The following is a 17016-nucleotide window of genomic DNA, read 5'->3' as shown; positions in this document are numbered from 1 at the left end:
CGTGAGTGTGATCTTGTGTTTTTTGGTGTCATTTGCTTCTTCTCCACTTTTAAACTCCGTTTAAATGTCGAAAATTGGGCCTTGTCGGCCACGCGAACCATCTCTCCGGTAAGCTTTGCTAAACAGGCCACCTCTCCACCTGTCAGTCAGCCTGCCCCCCCCCACTCCTAGTTTTCGGTATTTGGTTACAGGTCCATCACCGCAGAGACAGGCGTCCCCTTCCCGCCGCTGCCATCCTTCCTCCATAAAAGGGGGATTTAGCCAAGGCCGGGGGAGACCTGAAACGGGCTCGCCGTCCTCGTAAAGTGTCTGACCGGATGCAGAGTTTCATATCAGAGGGTGGGAGGGGGGGCGGAGGGGGGGGCGATCGGGCCAGCTGTTCCAGCCCGGATGAAACACAGCGGACCTGGGCGGGGAATAAATGTCGCAGCCGACCTTCGGGGCTCGGTGGGATGGAGGTGGAGCGAGGCCCGGTGCCGGCCCGGCCCGGCAACCATGAGAACGGCTCGACTTTCTGACGTCTTTATTGTCTTTTTTTTTTTTTTACTTCTGCTTGATTTATTAATCCGCGTCCGAGCGAGGCGTCCCGTCACAGACGATCTCTGCTGTACGGGAATACTTGAGCAACTTAAGGCGACAGGTGGAGATTTTTAAACCGCCGCGTCCTTCCCTGGTGTCCGGTTTGGCACTTGAGGAGTATTTCTGGACTGAAACGCAACATGTAGGAGCATTTATATTTTTTTGACTTTTAAACTTGACTCTCAAATGTAAAAAAAAAAAAAGGATCCTGACACATTTCAGATTCATCACATTTACCCTCAGGCAAAATAAATGCTTCTCTCCCTTATCGCATTAAAAACGTTCTCTCCTGACATCCATCATTAAACCTCTCCGATCTTTATTTTCCTTTCGAAGCCGCTCTGAGCTCCAGAGTCAGCAACACCAAGAACAAAAGTAAGTGAGTAACGGGCGGAGAGCCCCCCCCCCCCCCCCCCCCCCCCAGGCATCCATCCTGCGGCCTTCTTCAGCTTCAGCATCCACAAACCAGCTCGGATTCCACGATGGTTCGAAAAGCTCCGGATGATGGATGACCTTTGGCCTCTCTTCAGAAGGTTAGTCGTTGCAAATCACGAGTGAGAAAGAAGCAGCGATCCTAAAGCAATATTTAGACTGAAACCAGACGAGCAGGGGGGGGGGGGGACTATCCGGGGCCCTTTGAGAGTAGTGGGGTATAAAAACGGGTTTGATTCGGGGCGATTAACCGTTAAGGGGGAACGAATAAAATGCAGTTTTTAGAATTGGGCGTTTTCACACGGCTGCGTGATTTTTCCATTTAAACTTTATAAAAACTCTGCGCGACTTTGACGTGCGTGTGTCAAGAACTTCAGGCCGCACAAAAGCGTCAAAATAAAGTTTAATCCGATGCGTTTAAATCCGATCAGTTTGGACACATCGGTTATAATTATAGGTCAACTTTACTTCATTAATCTTTTAACTGAATATACCGTAAATATTTTAAGAATAAACAAACAAAACTAAAGAATATAACCCGACGTTGCTTTCCTTCTGTTCTTTCTGTAACTTACTGTCTGTCGGATCTGTTTAGAATGAATTATTTTTTGTTTTTTTCATCTATAGAAAGTAAGCCTATACTCAGAGTGAGTATAGGCTTTTTGTGACGTCAGGCTGAGAACAAAACAAATTTCTTTCTTGAAATATTTTAGGAAGAAAAGCTACAAATTTTAAAACGAATAAAATTTACATGATTAAATGTAATTGAATTAGCCTGTATGCGTTAATAATAATCACAATCATTTGCAATTATCTGCGTATTTTTTTATGAAGAATTGCCATGCACGTGCATTAAAAGCAATTATCAGTAATTATTTGTTCATTCGGGCTGCTGATTGAAACAAAACTTTTTTTTCTTTGAAGCTCTATTTTAATTTCTTTAAATTCATAATCCTAACAACGTGACGTCAGCACTGGCTACCGCTGCGTTACCGACTATCTAATAAAGCCTGTTCGCTCCATCAGGCCGATTAATGCGCGCCGTTTCTATTTTCCTAAACGCTTTCATTCTGCTTTATGGAATGTAATAACAGAATAAACTGTCCGGAAACATTTCCAGCTCGCATTTAAGACATTTTGTCTGAAGGCGACAGGAAAAACACGCGTTAATTGGCTCCTGTGCGCAACGAGAAAGTTTTCCCAAACTCTCAGCGGGGTTGCGCGCTCGCTGTACGCGCCGAGGCTCCCACGCCCGCGCCTTCCTCGTGATTGGTCCTTTGATTTCTGCCTTGTTTGTTTCCCGTGAAGCCATTGGCTCCCGCCGCTGTCGCTCTGCCGCGTCTCCGGTATAAAGGTCTCCCGGCTCCGCCAGCGGTTTGAACAAGCCCGTGATGAACGCGGAGCGCCTCCACGGCGCGCCTCTCGCAGCTTCATCCGCCGCAGTTCCTCCATGCGTCCTCATTCCCGGATACATCCACATATTCGGTTATATTTAGCTTAGTTTCTTTCTTTTTTTAATGTTTTATTTATTATTTCGTTTTCGTGCGTAATTGTGCGCGGATCTTCCGAGGTGCCGCCGGGACTGAGTTCGTTTAGGCAACATGCGCCGCTGGGATGTGATTTCTAACCGAAAGGCTTATGGAATATAGCCCGCTTTGTCACAGCCTGCATGCGCTCTGGTCGAGCCCCGTGAAGAAGAAGCTCATCCTGCTCAGCATCATGTTTTTAATCTGGGTATACGTGCTGCACTCCTGCCTGGGCTACTGCGCCACCATGCCAAGTCTGGTGGCGGACAGTTACCGGGGCAAGGAGCTCGGTTCGGCGGTGGGCAGCAGGACGGACCTGGTGTCCCGGCTGATGGCCAAACCGGAGCCGTGGGAGGATGTAGACAGCGACTACGACGAGCCGTCCATCAGGATCGCCGCGTCCAGGGACCTGCTCAATAACGGGCTGGAGACGGAGAGAGCGGAGGACTGGGACGGGATGCGGGGCGGGACGCGGGGCGGGCAGCGCGGCGCGCCGGAGCCGAGCGCCATGTCCAGCTTCTCCAACGGCTCCGGGAGCAAGAAGCTTCCCCAGGCGATCATCATCGGGGTGAAGAAAGGAGGGACCCGGGCTCTGCTGGAGTTCCTCCGGGTTCATCCCGACATCAGAGCCGTGGGAGCGGAGCCGCACTTCTTCGACCGCAACTACGAGAACGGGCTGGAGTGGTACAGGTAAATCCGGTTCTCCTCATGGCGCCTGCTTTCTGATGAGCTGATGATTGAACGGGGTCTGGAAAACAAAAGCACCTGCGCGCTTGGGTTAGTTTAGCTCGACTTTATTACGCCGTAACATGGATTTATAGGGAAAACTGGTTGAGCCAAAACTCATTCCGGTGTTTGGCAGTTTGAACCGTTTTTATTTATTCATCCAGCTGCAAGAACACAGCCAGAATAATCTCAGTCGGATTTACAGGAGGAATAATTAGGGCCTCTAATATTAGAATAATCATAATAATAGAATAAAGTACCTCAGAATAATTATCCTAACTTCAGAGTTTATTCCAAACAGAGAAACGTTGGCTGCGACCTTCGCGTCCTTTTACGCACGTGGAAAATCACACATGATCCCGTTTTAAATGAAAGTATTGTTCTTTAGGGATGTTGAGTTATTTCTATCATGCCTGCTTGGTTAAATAAATTCGCCCTCCGCTCCATGATTCTCTTTTAAAGGTTGACCCCAGTCCGCCCGGCCTGTTTCTGCGACGTGCAGTGATCTCTGTTGGACGCGGAGCAACACTGCAGCTTCACCTCGCGCTGTTCTGTCCCAATAAAACGCGCAATGAGTTGTTTTGTTGCGCTTCTAATGTGTTTCTATAAATTATGGATGAAATGTTTGGAGCAGTTTTTGTGTCGGTTCGGTTGTTTCCAGTTCTCTTGTTGCGTTTGGGTGAACGCGTTTTAGACGCGTTGTCTTGTCTGCGTTTTAATGAGAATGAACTCTGTTGCCTTTCAATGTGATCAAATGTTATTATAAGAATTCAATTTTGGATTTTAAAGGGGAAAAAAACGTCGATTTCTTTGGTATTTCTGGCTCTTGGACTATTTAATCTGTTAGTTGCGCTTCTAAGAAGCTTTGCAGAGGATCCGGCTGGGTTTGTGTCTTTCTGTGGCTTAAAGACTCCAAAATTGGAGCACAAAGTGAGGACCCTTCATGGAACAAAACCATTTCACGTCCTTACAGGTCGTCAAACTAACATTATCCTTATAATTTACTACCACAAAGTAAATTTAGGGATTAACGAGTTTAGTGACTGTGCGTAAAAGCCTCTCGGCGCGTCGTTAAATCGAAAGGGAGTTAGTTTTTCGAAGCTTCCAAGTTAAAAAAATAAAAATAAAATCTAATTCTGTTGTAATAACGTAAATGTTGGAGTTCTAACCTTTATTCAAACAATGATTTATTGATTAGCTATTGGAACTCCACTTGAAATTCACGCAGGGCTCGATTATTTCTGTCTTTTTACGGAGCTTCGTTTGGATGAGATGTGATCGTAATGATGATGCGTGATTCTTCACTGAGGTGAATGAAACCCGTTCGTTATAATAAAATAAAGAAATCAGCGACCAACTCCTGACGTCATTCAAAATTAAGATGACGTCACTTGTTTTTTTTTCAAGCGCTTACGTCTTCGGAAGCAGATTTACAGCAGGTAATTCGGTTTGGAAGGAGGCTGTTATTTCACCCACCTCCTGTCTCCATGCAGTATTTCTTCCTCTTCTGGATGGGGAATTGTGTAAAAGTGCCGTCTGCTACAGTTTTCAAGCCATGAAATCTAATACTTTTCAAGAAGGTTTTTCTGCTGGAATAAAATGAAAGCATATTGTCTGGAGCTAAATTTCATTTTAATCACATTTTCGCTTCTGCATTCGCCAAAAAAAAGTAACCATGTGCTCAGCTCCCTGTTTTTCTTTTTTTTTTGAGTGACATGAGGCATTTTATGCTGCAAGAGGAATGGGATATCTAAACAGTCGAGTTTGTGCCACACAAATGGCTTTAACTCGGTGAAATCTGTCTTAACGTTGTTTCATGGAAGAGCAACAGAAAGAAATGTTCTCCCATGGAGTGAAGCAGCTGGTATAGAGAGAGAGAGAGAGAGAGGAGAAAAAAAAGTTTGAGTGACTTTATTTCTTCAGTGAGGATGCACCAAGAAATGAAAGCATGCTTCCTGCACTGCCGGCCCTCCAGAGTTTTCCGTTCGGAGCACAGATAGCTCGGAGAGAGAGATTACGGGATGAATGGAGGTGGCGATAACTTGTCCCATTGTGGATTTCTGATGTACTTTGACAGTTTCTATTTGTTCCAAAGACAAACACATGATTCATCCTTTTGACCGAGGGGGGGTCCTTGTATTAGGAGGTAGGCCATTTTCTCAGTGAGGTCATGCATGAACCGGCCCGAAGGAACACACACACGCACACACACAGCGCTCGGGTGAATGTGTGTGTCATGCTGAATGTGAACAGCATGGTTCATTATGTCACATTTTCTACTTGCATCTGTTCAGCGGTTCGGTGAAAGTTGTCCAGCCTTATCTGATAGCGAAGTAAAAAAAAAAAAAAAAAAGCTTATCTCCAGCACAGGCATAAACGTCAAATTGAAGGGAGTTATTTCCTGAGAAGCTTATTAGCCCATGCAAACCGGGGTCACGGTGAAGCAAGAACTTAAATTGTGCGTGTGTGTTTTTTCTTCTTCTCTAATTTGTGGCTTTAAAAGCAATTTAATAAGTCCAAAGTAGCAAAGAAGAATAAGAGACAAACAAAAGCGCGCAGGAAAAACCAGACACAAAGTCAGGCGGTTGTGGAAAACCCAAAACAGGAAGATTGAAATTAAAATGACGTTTTTGCAGTTGCGGTTTTCTTTGGATGGTTGACGCCTCTTCAAACAGGCAGGGATTCTGAGTGGACTCGCTCCGCCCTGGAGGAGACCTTTTTATTTACTCCTAACTCTTGTTGACTGCGGCCTTCGTCTTGCCGTGGTGCACGTCGTTCTCGTTGTATTCCCTTTAGCCCCATTGCCTATGAAGGGGCTTTGATATGTAATTGCCGTACTGTGGTTTCGCTTCCCCGTGTCTCGGGCTCTGGTTGGAGCTCACTGTCGGGGCCCGGCAGTGTCGACGCCGGGTTGCCCCGCCCTCGTAGCGGCTCCCAACATGTTGGAGAGACTCTACTTGTGTAGTTCCTGGCCGTACGGGCATGTGTCGCATCAGGTTGCAGCTCTGTTCTTTTCAAATGCAACACACGGAACTATAGGAGATCTTCGGCTCCTGCCTGATGTGGTTTAGGATCAAAGGTCGGGGCTTCAGTCACCGTCGAGGGACTGGTAGGATTGAATCGGCGCCGTTCCCGGGCAGGATGTCTCTTTGGGCAACCTTTTGCATCACGGCTGTGATAAAACGCTCCGGAGCAGCATCGGTAAAAGCGGCTCCCGGTTTCACAAGTGAGGCTTTGTTGAACAAAGGGGTTGGGGGGGGGGGTGTTCCTTTGTTCCACGGAAGTCTGCGTTGGTTGAAAGGTGTTATCTGGGTCAGACTGCAGCTCCTGGCCATTTCTGGGACGGGTTCCGGTTGGGCGCACGCCCCTTTTTATCTGCTCGCTACATGGATGCTCCTCATGTTTCCATGTGTCGGTGACCCGTCCACCCTCTGTCGCCGCCGCCCCCACGCCCTCCTCCCGTCGTCTCAATGCCCCCCCCCCCCCCAGTCCAGTTGGTATAGAAAGACGTTAATATGACTTTGACACGCTCAGCTGTGAAGCCACAAATAATTTTCAAGTCAAAGAAGAACGAGGAAACACTGAGACCGGGCACACAAACGTCCTCTGGGACGGCCGGTATTGATTGGTCAGGGCTGATTGGAGGTAATGTGCCGCGATGGGTTAAGGGCTTTTGACTGGGGTCAGTCCCACGTCTGTTTGCTGACCGGGTCTGTTTGCTTGACCATCTGCAGCTCGTGGATCCTACAAACCCCTCGGGGGGGATTTTATAGCCTGACGGCTCGGCGTTCGAGGAAAAGGGGTCGCGTAAAGGAGCCCGAGTTCTTGCGCTGTTTTAAGACGTTCTGTATTTGACAGAACCGGCGAGCGCTGACGCTTTAAGTGGCTTTCTCCGCACTCGGATGATTAGATACGTTGGCGCTCTCCATTGTGTCCCGATTCCCGGAACTCCGCGGCTCCTCTGGGATGAGCGCTCGGCCAACCGGCCCGACAGCCGACAGCAGGTTCACATCCTCGCCTCGAATTTTCAGCAGCAGTGGCCAACGTAAAAAAAAAAGAAAGATTGACACCGTGTCTGTGTTGGCTAAACATTCACGTTGACTTCCCAAAAGAGTCGACGGGATTTCCCATCAGCGCCTCCTACTTTCTTGCTCAAATCCCCAGCTTTTCACCGTTCCCCAGCTGCGTTCTTGCACCGGTGGCGTGCAAGAATAGCATCGCGTGTCACGCTTGGCTCGTCCAATCCCCAGCGAGGCCTTCTGCAGGCGCCGCCCGACCATGAGCGGCTGTCTCCCGGAGAGGCCTTTTTGGTTTGTCTTCCCACTGCTTAAGCTGGCACGGCTCATGGAGAAAGACCCAGGAGGTGGCGGGGTGGAGAGGGGGGGGGAGAGAAAAGGCAGCTTTCACCCCCAAATTACAAGCGGGTAATTGTGAAAGGGGAAACCTGTGGAGAGGGGGGGGGGGGGGTTCACCACGGTGGCCTGCCTCCACCCTCCAGCTAGTGTCCAGCGAGCGCTAACCCAGCCGTGTGTAGGACAATATGGCCGCCTCAGACAGGAACCTCCTGCTGGAGCTGAGTATAAAAGGACAACAGCGCCTGACAGGAACTCGATGTCAAACATTCATTTTTTCATCAGTGCAAAACAGACAAAAAGTGTGCGATTGTTTGTGCTCATTCACGCCACAGTGCAGCGTGTCTTTCGTGCGATTGGAAGCCAACCGCCATGACGTTACCCCGAAATAACAGCAATTAGGAAGGAAGGAAGGAAGGAAGGAAGAAGAAAATGGACGTGAGAGTCGTCGCCCCCTTTTTTTTTTAACAAGGTGATAATTTGGATGTTGTTAAACGGAACAGAACCAGACATCCTCCCGGCGGAGACGATGTAGATTTCTGCTAAGTAAGCACCTTTCAGGGCCTTTAAATGATTCTTCAGGAAGCTTGGAGGAAACAAACACTCCAAATGTTTTAATACTCTGCGGTTTTTCTTATTAGAGATCGGCAAGAAGGGGGGGGGGGAGGACTCCACGCAGTTTTGCAAAGAAAATGCAGTTGAGGAGAGGGTGGAGGAAGAGGAGAAAGTGATGACAGTCGACCTGCGAAGGTGCACTTGTCCCTGGTATCAAGTCCCAGAGGTGGCCATTAGGGTTCTGGAGTGAGCGCTTTGCCGCTGGGAGAGATGGAGCGACGGAGCTCTCCGGAGGTTTCCATCAGCCTGGCAGCAAAAGAGCAGAGCTCATTAGACGCCCCGCGTTGTGTGTCCCCCCGCCCCCCCGCTCCGCGGATGCTCGACACCAGTCACTCTCTCCGTTTAGATGTGATCCCAGAGCTGCCGGGCCCGTGAGAGCCGGGGAGAACCCGAGTCGAGTTTGCCAAACTCAAACTCGCTTCCAATTATTTTCCACCGCGAGTTGTTTTTTTCCTTCGGCGCGTTCAGAATGCAGCTCTGGAAACGTCGCCCAGCCATCAAAACCGTCACTTTCCTGCCCGGACTGTGAATTACAAGCAGGATATGTCGATTTAAATGCCACTGAACATTTAAATTCTGATTTATCCCCGTATAGATCTTTGATATTATTCCTCTGTACACTGGAGTTGTGATGATGATGATGATGATAATTTGAACCTCAATTCAACTTGGTCATCAATGCAGGGCAAGCATGAACAAATTGGTTTGTCATAAATTACTGCATTTATGAAAATCTGGGTCAGGATGGTGGCAAAGTGGGAAGTACGATGACATCACAGCCCCCCCCCCCCCCGCAAAAAAAAAAAAGGTTTTACACAGACACCTGGAATAACAGAATCCTGAAATGTGTCTACGTTTGGCAGAAACGGGTGAAGCAGTACCTGTTGTCGGCCGTAATTACCCCGTCTGCGGGGCATTTAGAGGCATCGCACAAGACGTCGTCTCGGCCCGAGTCCAAAGAAAGCTCTGGGGCTGTCTGAGCATCTCTGCTGCCACCGTTTCCCCCTCTGAAAGGAGCAGGATTAGCCCGGCGCTATCCTTTAGCGATGTTGCTAATTATACGTTGGCTGAGGAGGTGCGGCGCCTTCAGGAGGTTTGTAAACCATTAGCTCGCAACAGCTGCAGCGTTAGCAATGGAAGCTACATGGAAAAAACGCACCGGGGGGGGGGGGGGAAGGTGTCCTACCCCCTGAGTGACATAGAGTGGGGAGGAAACCCCCTCTGTCTAACACACACGCGCGCACGCACACACACACACTTTATACTTCATGTCTTCAGAATAGGTGAGCAGGCCGTTACGGATGACAGGCAATTCAAACAGGATGCAAAGTAGCTTTTGTGTGTGCGTGCGTGTGTGTGTGTGTGTGTGCGTGCATCCAGGGAATGGGGGCGCGGGGGGCATACATGTTCGTCTCCAGTCTGTTTCATCTTTTATTCATCTTTGCTGGAGATAGATCAAGGAGTCATGTGCTTGTGGTGCATGTCAAGTGTCAGGAAATCAGCAAGAATGGCTGACGCTGCCTGCACACCAAGCAAAACACACACACACACACACACACACGCACAAGTCTAGGCCTGAAACCTTTCATTGTTTGCCCTGCTGTTGTGTGATTGTTTTTTTTTTATCCTTTCATGGTTCGTGGGTTTAATTCGTCCACGCTGTCAGTCAGTCGCACCTTGATGCTGACAGAGCGGTGGAATGTGCAGCTAGCTCTGGGCTAACACCTTCAGCAAACACCCCGAACAAACACAACGATTAAGAATGACGATTACTAGCGCTAAAGGAGCCGGGCAGCATTTCCAGGTGCTGGTTTTAATGGCTGTGTGATGAGGACCGGTCTGGGTTTGTTGTCGTCGCCTCCGCCGCCGCTACGACCCGGGCGACGTCAGCAGTGAGACGGGTGTTTCCTGAATGAGGGCGTCCTTTTGAAACAAGAAAAATAAAATCTGCTTTTTGAGGGGAAACCTGACGAAATACTTCAACACTTGTTTTCACGTTGTTGAGAGGAAAGGAGGAGGCGTTCCGACGCTCCACCACTCCTTTCGCCGACTCCTCGTTTATTTATACCACATGGTTGGGCTTCTTTGCTTCACTGCGGGGGCTATTGACACACGAAAAACCCTCAAGGCCCCCCCCCCCCCCATCCCTGCGTTCTTTTCCAAAAAAGTACCAGCTAGCAATGAGGCTACTTAAAGACAGATTTTCTGAGTCGGAAAAATTATATTTGGATATTGAATTGAATAGTTTGCGCTCTGCCCATCACAAAGCGGCCACGATGTCATAAGAGCAGAATGTCTCGTCCTCCGTCTGATCTCCGCCGGGGTGGATATCAGACGCAGCTCGGATGCGAAGCAACCGCGAGGCCCAAGTCGCCGTCCATCCTCCTTTTTTTATCTCCTCCTCCCTTTTGCGTGCTCCTTCTCCTACACGCTTTTATAAACACACGCACTGCGCAAGATGCTAGGAAAAACACGCTTGGAGCCTGGCGACGCTCGACCCCCCCCCCCCCCCCCCCCCGTCTCCAGCGAAACATGATGGATGGACGGGTTGCGCCGGTCGGGCTCGCAGCAGCTTTGTTTACGGCGAGGGTCAGTGGATTCCCAGGCCGCTCTGACATAGAGACGCTTCCTGACGGAGCTAAGGGTCTGGGAGTTTCATTTATCAACCGGATTTGGACTCCAGTGCAGAGTTCGGGTGTCACGGAGCGAGGAGGAGGAAGAGGAGGATCATGGTCTTTATCAGTTTGGACATTGCCCTGTTGTTCTGGAAAGGCTTAAAACGGAGGCTGCTTCATTCCACTTTGACCTGAACGCCTCTGGCGCAGTTGTTGCCTATCACCCCTCTTCTTCCGACCCCCCCCCCCCCCCCCTTCCCTCCTTCCTCTTGCTACTATAGATGTTCCATTTCAGCAAGATAATGACGAGTCTTTGCTTTGATTAAAGACAGGTTCTGTAACTCAGCCTAAGGTAGGGACTTTCTGGAGGTATTTTGAGGGGACAGTAATTCCACAGTGTAGCTGCTCATTATAGTGATGAAGTCACTTGGTTGTTTGATTTGTCTTGTGCAGGATATTCCACAGAACTCGTGCATCCTTCTTTGGGCAGCAACAGGGTTGTAGAACCAGGTGCCTGGTACTTTATACCTAATGGAAAAGCAAAAAAACAAACCAAAAAGGTGAGTTGGCGTCGAGTTGAGTCGATCCTGGGGTGGAAACGTGACTTAAATGTCAGCCTTTCTGAGTAAATTAGGACCTGGCTTTACAGCAGGATCAAGAGAAAGCACAGGGATTTTGTGCCTGGAAATAATTTGAACAAATACCACCAGCCAGAAAAACACCAAGTGGATTCCTGCCCATAAGATTACTGGTGAGGTAAGAAGGACCGTTTATAGCCGAATCAGATATAGCAGAAATTAATTTGGCATTGCTCCATGACATCATCAGCACTTCCCAGTAATCTGTGTTGGGGAATTTAGCTTTCGGACTGCCCAATGAAAGGCCGGGGGACGTGACACGAGGCAGGCCTGCGTCGCTAATCCTTTTTGCAGATGTTGATTTGGAGGGCGTCCGCTCGCCACCGTTAGTTTCCAGTGACGCCATTATTCAATGAAGCCTGTTAATTCAAAACCTCCGATCTGATCGGTGAGGCTGGTGAACTTAGAACTCGTGAACCAATGGGTGAGTTCAGGTGTCGGGTTCCGAATGGGCGAGGGAAATGTCGAGGCGTTCTCAACGGAAGGTGCAAAGGTCCGCGTCCTTTGTCGTACCCGACACACGTAGGACGCATAAACCTGCAAGTTCTCCGTCGTTGGCGTGGATCCCTGGTGCTTTTCCTGCAGGAAGTGGACTGTCGAAAGGCTCTAAGTGGCCGCATGCTAACACCAGATGGATGCGTGACGGCAGCCGTTGCTCTTCTCTGTGCGTCGGCGTGGCCCCCCCGGCCGACCGCGCCATAAAACATCCCTCCGCTCTACTTTTAATTTACAACCCAAGCCATGTGCTCTGTGGTGAAATATAATGTCAGACTCCAGAGACACTGGGGAATATTTCAAAATGCCCGGCTTCTGTGTGCGCTTTGAAAAGATTCTGCCCCCCCCCCCCCCCCCTTGTTGTAGCCATAGCGTGTGCGTCTTGACATGTGTGGCTGCTCTCTTCAGTTCTATTAAAGCGAGTGGAACTGATGGCAACGGCCACTTAAACTCACCGGCGACTCCACCAGGAAGTCTTGCAGGAAACCATCTAAAGCTCAGCACGCCATCATCATCATCATCGTCGTCATTCAAGACTACCAAAAGGGATTTCTCCAGCACAGGATTCAAGCATTGCCCCTTAAGATAAATGCGTTTTGTTAGCATTCACACGCTATACTCTTAACGCTTGCAAGTCCAGCAGGCTCGGAGAGATTAAACGTGGGACTCATCCGGCCCGTGAACGAACCCAGCGGCGCTCGAGATCCTTATCCTCCAAATGAGGGAATAAAGATCTGTCTTTGTGTTTTCTGAAAATGCTTGCACATCACCCGCGTTTGCACGTGAAGTGCTCGGACAAGTGGCACTTGGAAAAAGAAAGGGAGCCTTTCAGCGTGCCGTCCGTCATTTCCTTCCCACTTGTGAAGTGTCGCTTTGCTGTTGGAGCTCAAGGCCTTGACGGTCAGGGGCCGAGGGAACCTTGAGGGATCAATGGAAAAGGGGGGGGGGGGGGCTAAAGAGTGGAGACTGTGGCGTGGTTTAAAGTCGAGTGCAGCGAGGCTGTGGGCGAAAGTCCACGCCTATTTGACGCGTTTGAGTTTCCTATCTTGGTTAATTCGGCTTCTCCTCGGAGCCCCTTCGGTGCATGTTGTTGTTTTTGCGTGGTGTTGCCTCCCACGGGCAGATTTAACTCTCACGCCATAGAAACCAGACATCTTTAGATTCACTTTGCTTGGGATGACAAAACACACCCATTTGTCTATATTCAAATAAACAAACCCGAATTTGAGATTCAAATGCTTTCAGGTCCAGACGTGTGAGACAATTGAGAAGCTTTTGTATCAAAGAGAAAATTGACAAACGGCACTCCCAATCGCTTTGTTTTCCTTTTGTCTACGGGCAAACTAGTCATTTTGTCAGGGACGCTGCGGCAGACGACTCGGAGGCAGCCGGTTATCATCAAATCAGACATGACGGGAGGGCGGCAGAAGCATCATCCAGAAATAACCATCTTCCTGCCTGCCATTTATCGCCGCTGGGATGAGAGCTCTTTAAAACAGAGGCCAAAAGGGCCAGTCCCCCGCCCCCCCCCCACACACACCATTTGATGCTGTCATGTGACGAGGGCTTCTGCTTTGTGTCTTATCGCTTTGGCATGCCTTGGAAATATATTTGATGGAGGGGGGGGGGGGGGTACATCGTGTGAAAGTCGAGGCAAGCATGGAAAAAATATTCCGTTCGGATCTTTGATGTCAAGTTGGTCGATCACAGTTTGTTTTAACGCATCTTTGGCTGCCATATTGGAAGGGCGGTGGAGTCCGTGGTATCTGATGGGGGGGGGGAGCAGGATGATGTTTGCAGGGCAATCATGGCGCACTTAAGAGCTCTCCAAAGGCTTCTCCCACTCGAGGCAAAGATGGACGGCGAAGTGCTCCACTCGGCCTCCGATAAGCATCCCCTCCCTCCCTCAACCCCCCCACCCTGCCCTCCTGCCCTGACCGTTGCCCCGCTCACCCCTCTGCTCAAGGACAATGGCTTACTTTCAAAGGCCAGCAGGGAAAAAGAGGAGCCACGGTGTCACAGAATTGCCCGTTTGCTGACGGAATCTTTGAAAGCGGCACCTCATAAATCAAAAAAGAGCATAATAGGCATTGTTTCTCCAAGAGCTACTCGTCCCACTAAAATTCCCCTCCTCTCTTTCCCCTTTCTGTCCTCTTTAGCAAAGAGTGGGCAAAGTCAAAGGTGGAGATTTTTTATTGGGCCGGGGGGGGGGCTCTCCTCTTGTGGATTTGACCGTTCTTTCTCCCTCGCTATCCAACCATCTCCTTGTTTTACGCTCTTCCAACCCCCAACACTTGATTTACCAAAAAAATAAAATAAAAGGATTCCCTGAGCTCGGATCAGCATAATCTATCACCGTGCACATTGTAACTCGGGTCTCCTCCCTACACTGCATGCATTGTCGGTTTGAAATCGGATTAGATCTCTTCTGGGTTGACTCCAGACTCTTTTTTTTTGTATGTTGGCGCAAAGAATAGCAAAAAAAAAAGAAAAAGCTCCACGGGGCAGATCCAGAAAACGACAAACGGCGAGTCATTAAAGTCGAACGCTGCACGGTTCGTGTTCTCTGCAGACATCCGGGAGGTGCAGCATAAACACTTTTACGGATGTGCAGGTGCTGATAATCTCACATTTGCATATCTCCAATGTTTTGCTGGAGGAACGATCTGACATGCTCTTGCATTAAAAAACCACATGCGCTGCGTGTTTGGATTTCAGCACCCTATTAATAAGCTCAAGCCCAGACTCCATTCAACCCGATAATGCGTCAGCAATCAAGGCGACGTTATCATAATTAGATCGCTGGCAGTGCGTTTGGATTACACAAATCTGCCAACACCATTTCCATGAGAGATTTTATTGCTTACCTGACATTACCCTGGGAATTTTCCCTTTCCGTACAATTTTTCCTAACTCTTGCGCGTACATGGAGTGCACTGATGGAGAGCCGGTGTTACATGAATTATCCATGAAAGTAGATGGACACGAGCGCGATTCCAGCTTTTAGAGTGATGGTTTAGAGGAGCAGCCGAAGCTCTGGGGAAGGAACGGACTCTCTGAGACCTCTGAGGAAGCGGGAGGCAGGACCGATATTGTTGTTTTGACATATTTTACCCTTTTCAGTGTGTAAATACTTCCTGCGTGTATAATAATACTGCATCTGTTCCAGCCTTAGCAATAAAGGTGAATGTGAAATGGACTAACAGGAGTCTGAAACCAAATGGTGAGAAAGCAAAGTGGATTCCCGTTTCTTTCAGTTCTCACGTGAACCCGCTCCCGTCAAACAGATTCACTTTCTGAAACAAGCCTCATCATCTTTCAGTGTCGTGGCATGTTTTAGTTTTTTTTCTTCCATGTATTTAATTGTGTTTGTGGCTAGGAAGAGGGGCGGGGCATCCTGGTATTAGGCAAGCTGTGCGCTTTTTTTCTTTTCCACCCTTTGATGGTATAAAGATCGAGGATTATTTTTTGATTAACAATGACCTCTTTGGAACATCGCACCCAGCAGGAGAGGATTAAGAAAAGAGCAGCTCAGGGAAGACAAACCAGCTAATAGAATGAGCTAATTTATATTTAAAAATAAACTGCATCGTAAATCTAATCAGAATTTTTTTCCGGGGTAACTTAGAAGCTGCAAAGAAAAGCGGCTGAAGTTTGAAAATTCCACGCCAAATGTGGGAAAAACCCAGCTCCAAATCCGTAATAAGGATAAATTCGGGGTCAGTCGTGTTTAGAAATTCCCGTAAATGTTTCCCAATGCTTGATTGTTCAGTAAATAAGAGTTCTCTCTTTTCTGTCGGTAGTGAAATATCTTATGAGTGAGTGAACATGTTGATGTTGGAGAGCTGCCTACACTAATAGGTTTTCAAGCACTGTAATAAGGCTAAACAGTCTCCGTGAGTAATTGATTACAGAATGGAGGACAGTCCATCAACTTGATTGCATTATTCAAGTCTTTGCTGCACCTTACCCTTCTCCTAACCTCATTCCTTTGTGCACTTTTCTTTTTTTCTTCTTTCCTGCAGGGACTTGATGCCCAAGACGCTGGAGGGCCAGATCACCATGGAGAAAACCCCCAGCTACTTTGTGACCAGAGAGGCTCCGGCCCGGATCTCCGCCATGTCCCGGGACACCAAGCTGATCATGGTAGTGAGGGATCCCGTTACCAGGGCGATCTCAGATTACACCCAGACGCTGTCTAAGAAGCCCGACATCCCCTCCTTCGAGAGCCTCACCTTCAAAAACAGGACTACGGGGCTCATCGACACCTCGTGGAGCGCCATCCAGATCGGCATCTACGCCAAGCACCTGGACAACTGGCTGCAGTACTTCCCCATGGGCCAGATCCTGTTCGTGAGCGGCGAGCGCCTGATCAGCGATCCGGCCGGGGAGCTGGGCCGGGTGCAGGACTTCCTCGGGCTCAAGAGGATCATAACGGACAAACACTTTTACTTAAACCAAACTAAGGGTTTCCCGTGCCTCAAGAAGGCAGAGGGCAGCAGCAAGCCTCACTGCCTGGGCAAAACCAAAGGGCGGACCCATCCGAACATTGACCCCGAGGTGGTGCAGCGGCTACGGGACTTCTACAGACCCTTCAACATGAAGTTCTACCAGATGACGGGACAAAACTTCGGTTGGGATTGATGTGAAAATCACAAAAGACAATTATTTTTATTAATTTGTTGAGAAGTTCCTCCCCCCCCTCCCCCTCTGTAATTCAATGGCAAGTCGTGGAGATATTGCTATATATATGTAAAATGTACAGAAATCTATTTTATAATAATTTATTTTTATTTCTAAGCAATTGATTCACTTAGCTGCCAGTGGAGGCGGGGTTTGGTTTGAGGTCAGCGTCAGGTGAGAGAGAGGGAGTGTTTAATTATGACTAATTACACTCATTGGGTGGACTGGGAGAGGGCGTGGTCAACGTGAGGATGGCGACGCGAGACGAGTCTGGACAACTGTAGCTTTGTCTGTTTAAACGGGGATGGTCGCCCACTGCTCGGTGCGACGCAGTCCCCCCCGTCACCGAGCAACG

General features: G+C 48.8%; 1 protein-coding gene across 1 annotated transcript; it reads left to right on the top strand.

Annotated features, from left to right (window-relative positions):
- Positions 1-2649: 2649 nt before the first annotated feature.
- hs3st3b1b (heparan sulfate (glucosamine) 3-O-sulfotransferase 3B1b) lies at positions 2650-16622 on the top strand. The gene is made up of 2 exons (XM_068754425.1): positions 2650-3227; positions 16004-16622. The coding sequence occupies exons 1-2, from the start codon at positions 2650-2652 to the stop codon at positions 16620-16622; spliced, it is 1197 nt and encodes a 398-aa protein (XP_068610526.1).
- The last annotated feature ends 394 nt before the right edge of the window (positions 16623-17016 follow it).

Source organism: Brachionichthys hirsutus, chromosome 21, assembly GCF_040956055.1.
Source record: "Brachionichthys hirsutus isolate HB-005 chromosome 21, CSIRO-AGI_Bhir_v1, whole genome shotgun sequence".
NCBI classification, from domain to species: Eukaryota; Metazoa; Chordata; class Actinopteri; order Lophiiformes; family Brachionichthyidae; genus Brachionichthys; species Brachionichthys hirsutus.
The sequence above is the reverse complement of the archived record's forward strand: the minus strand, read 5'-3'. Positions and strand labels throughout refer to the sequence as shown.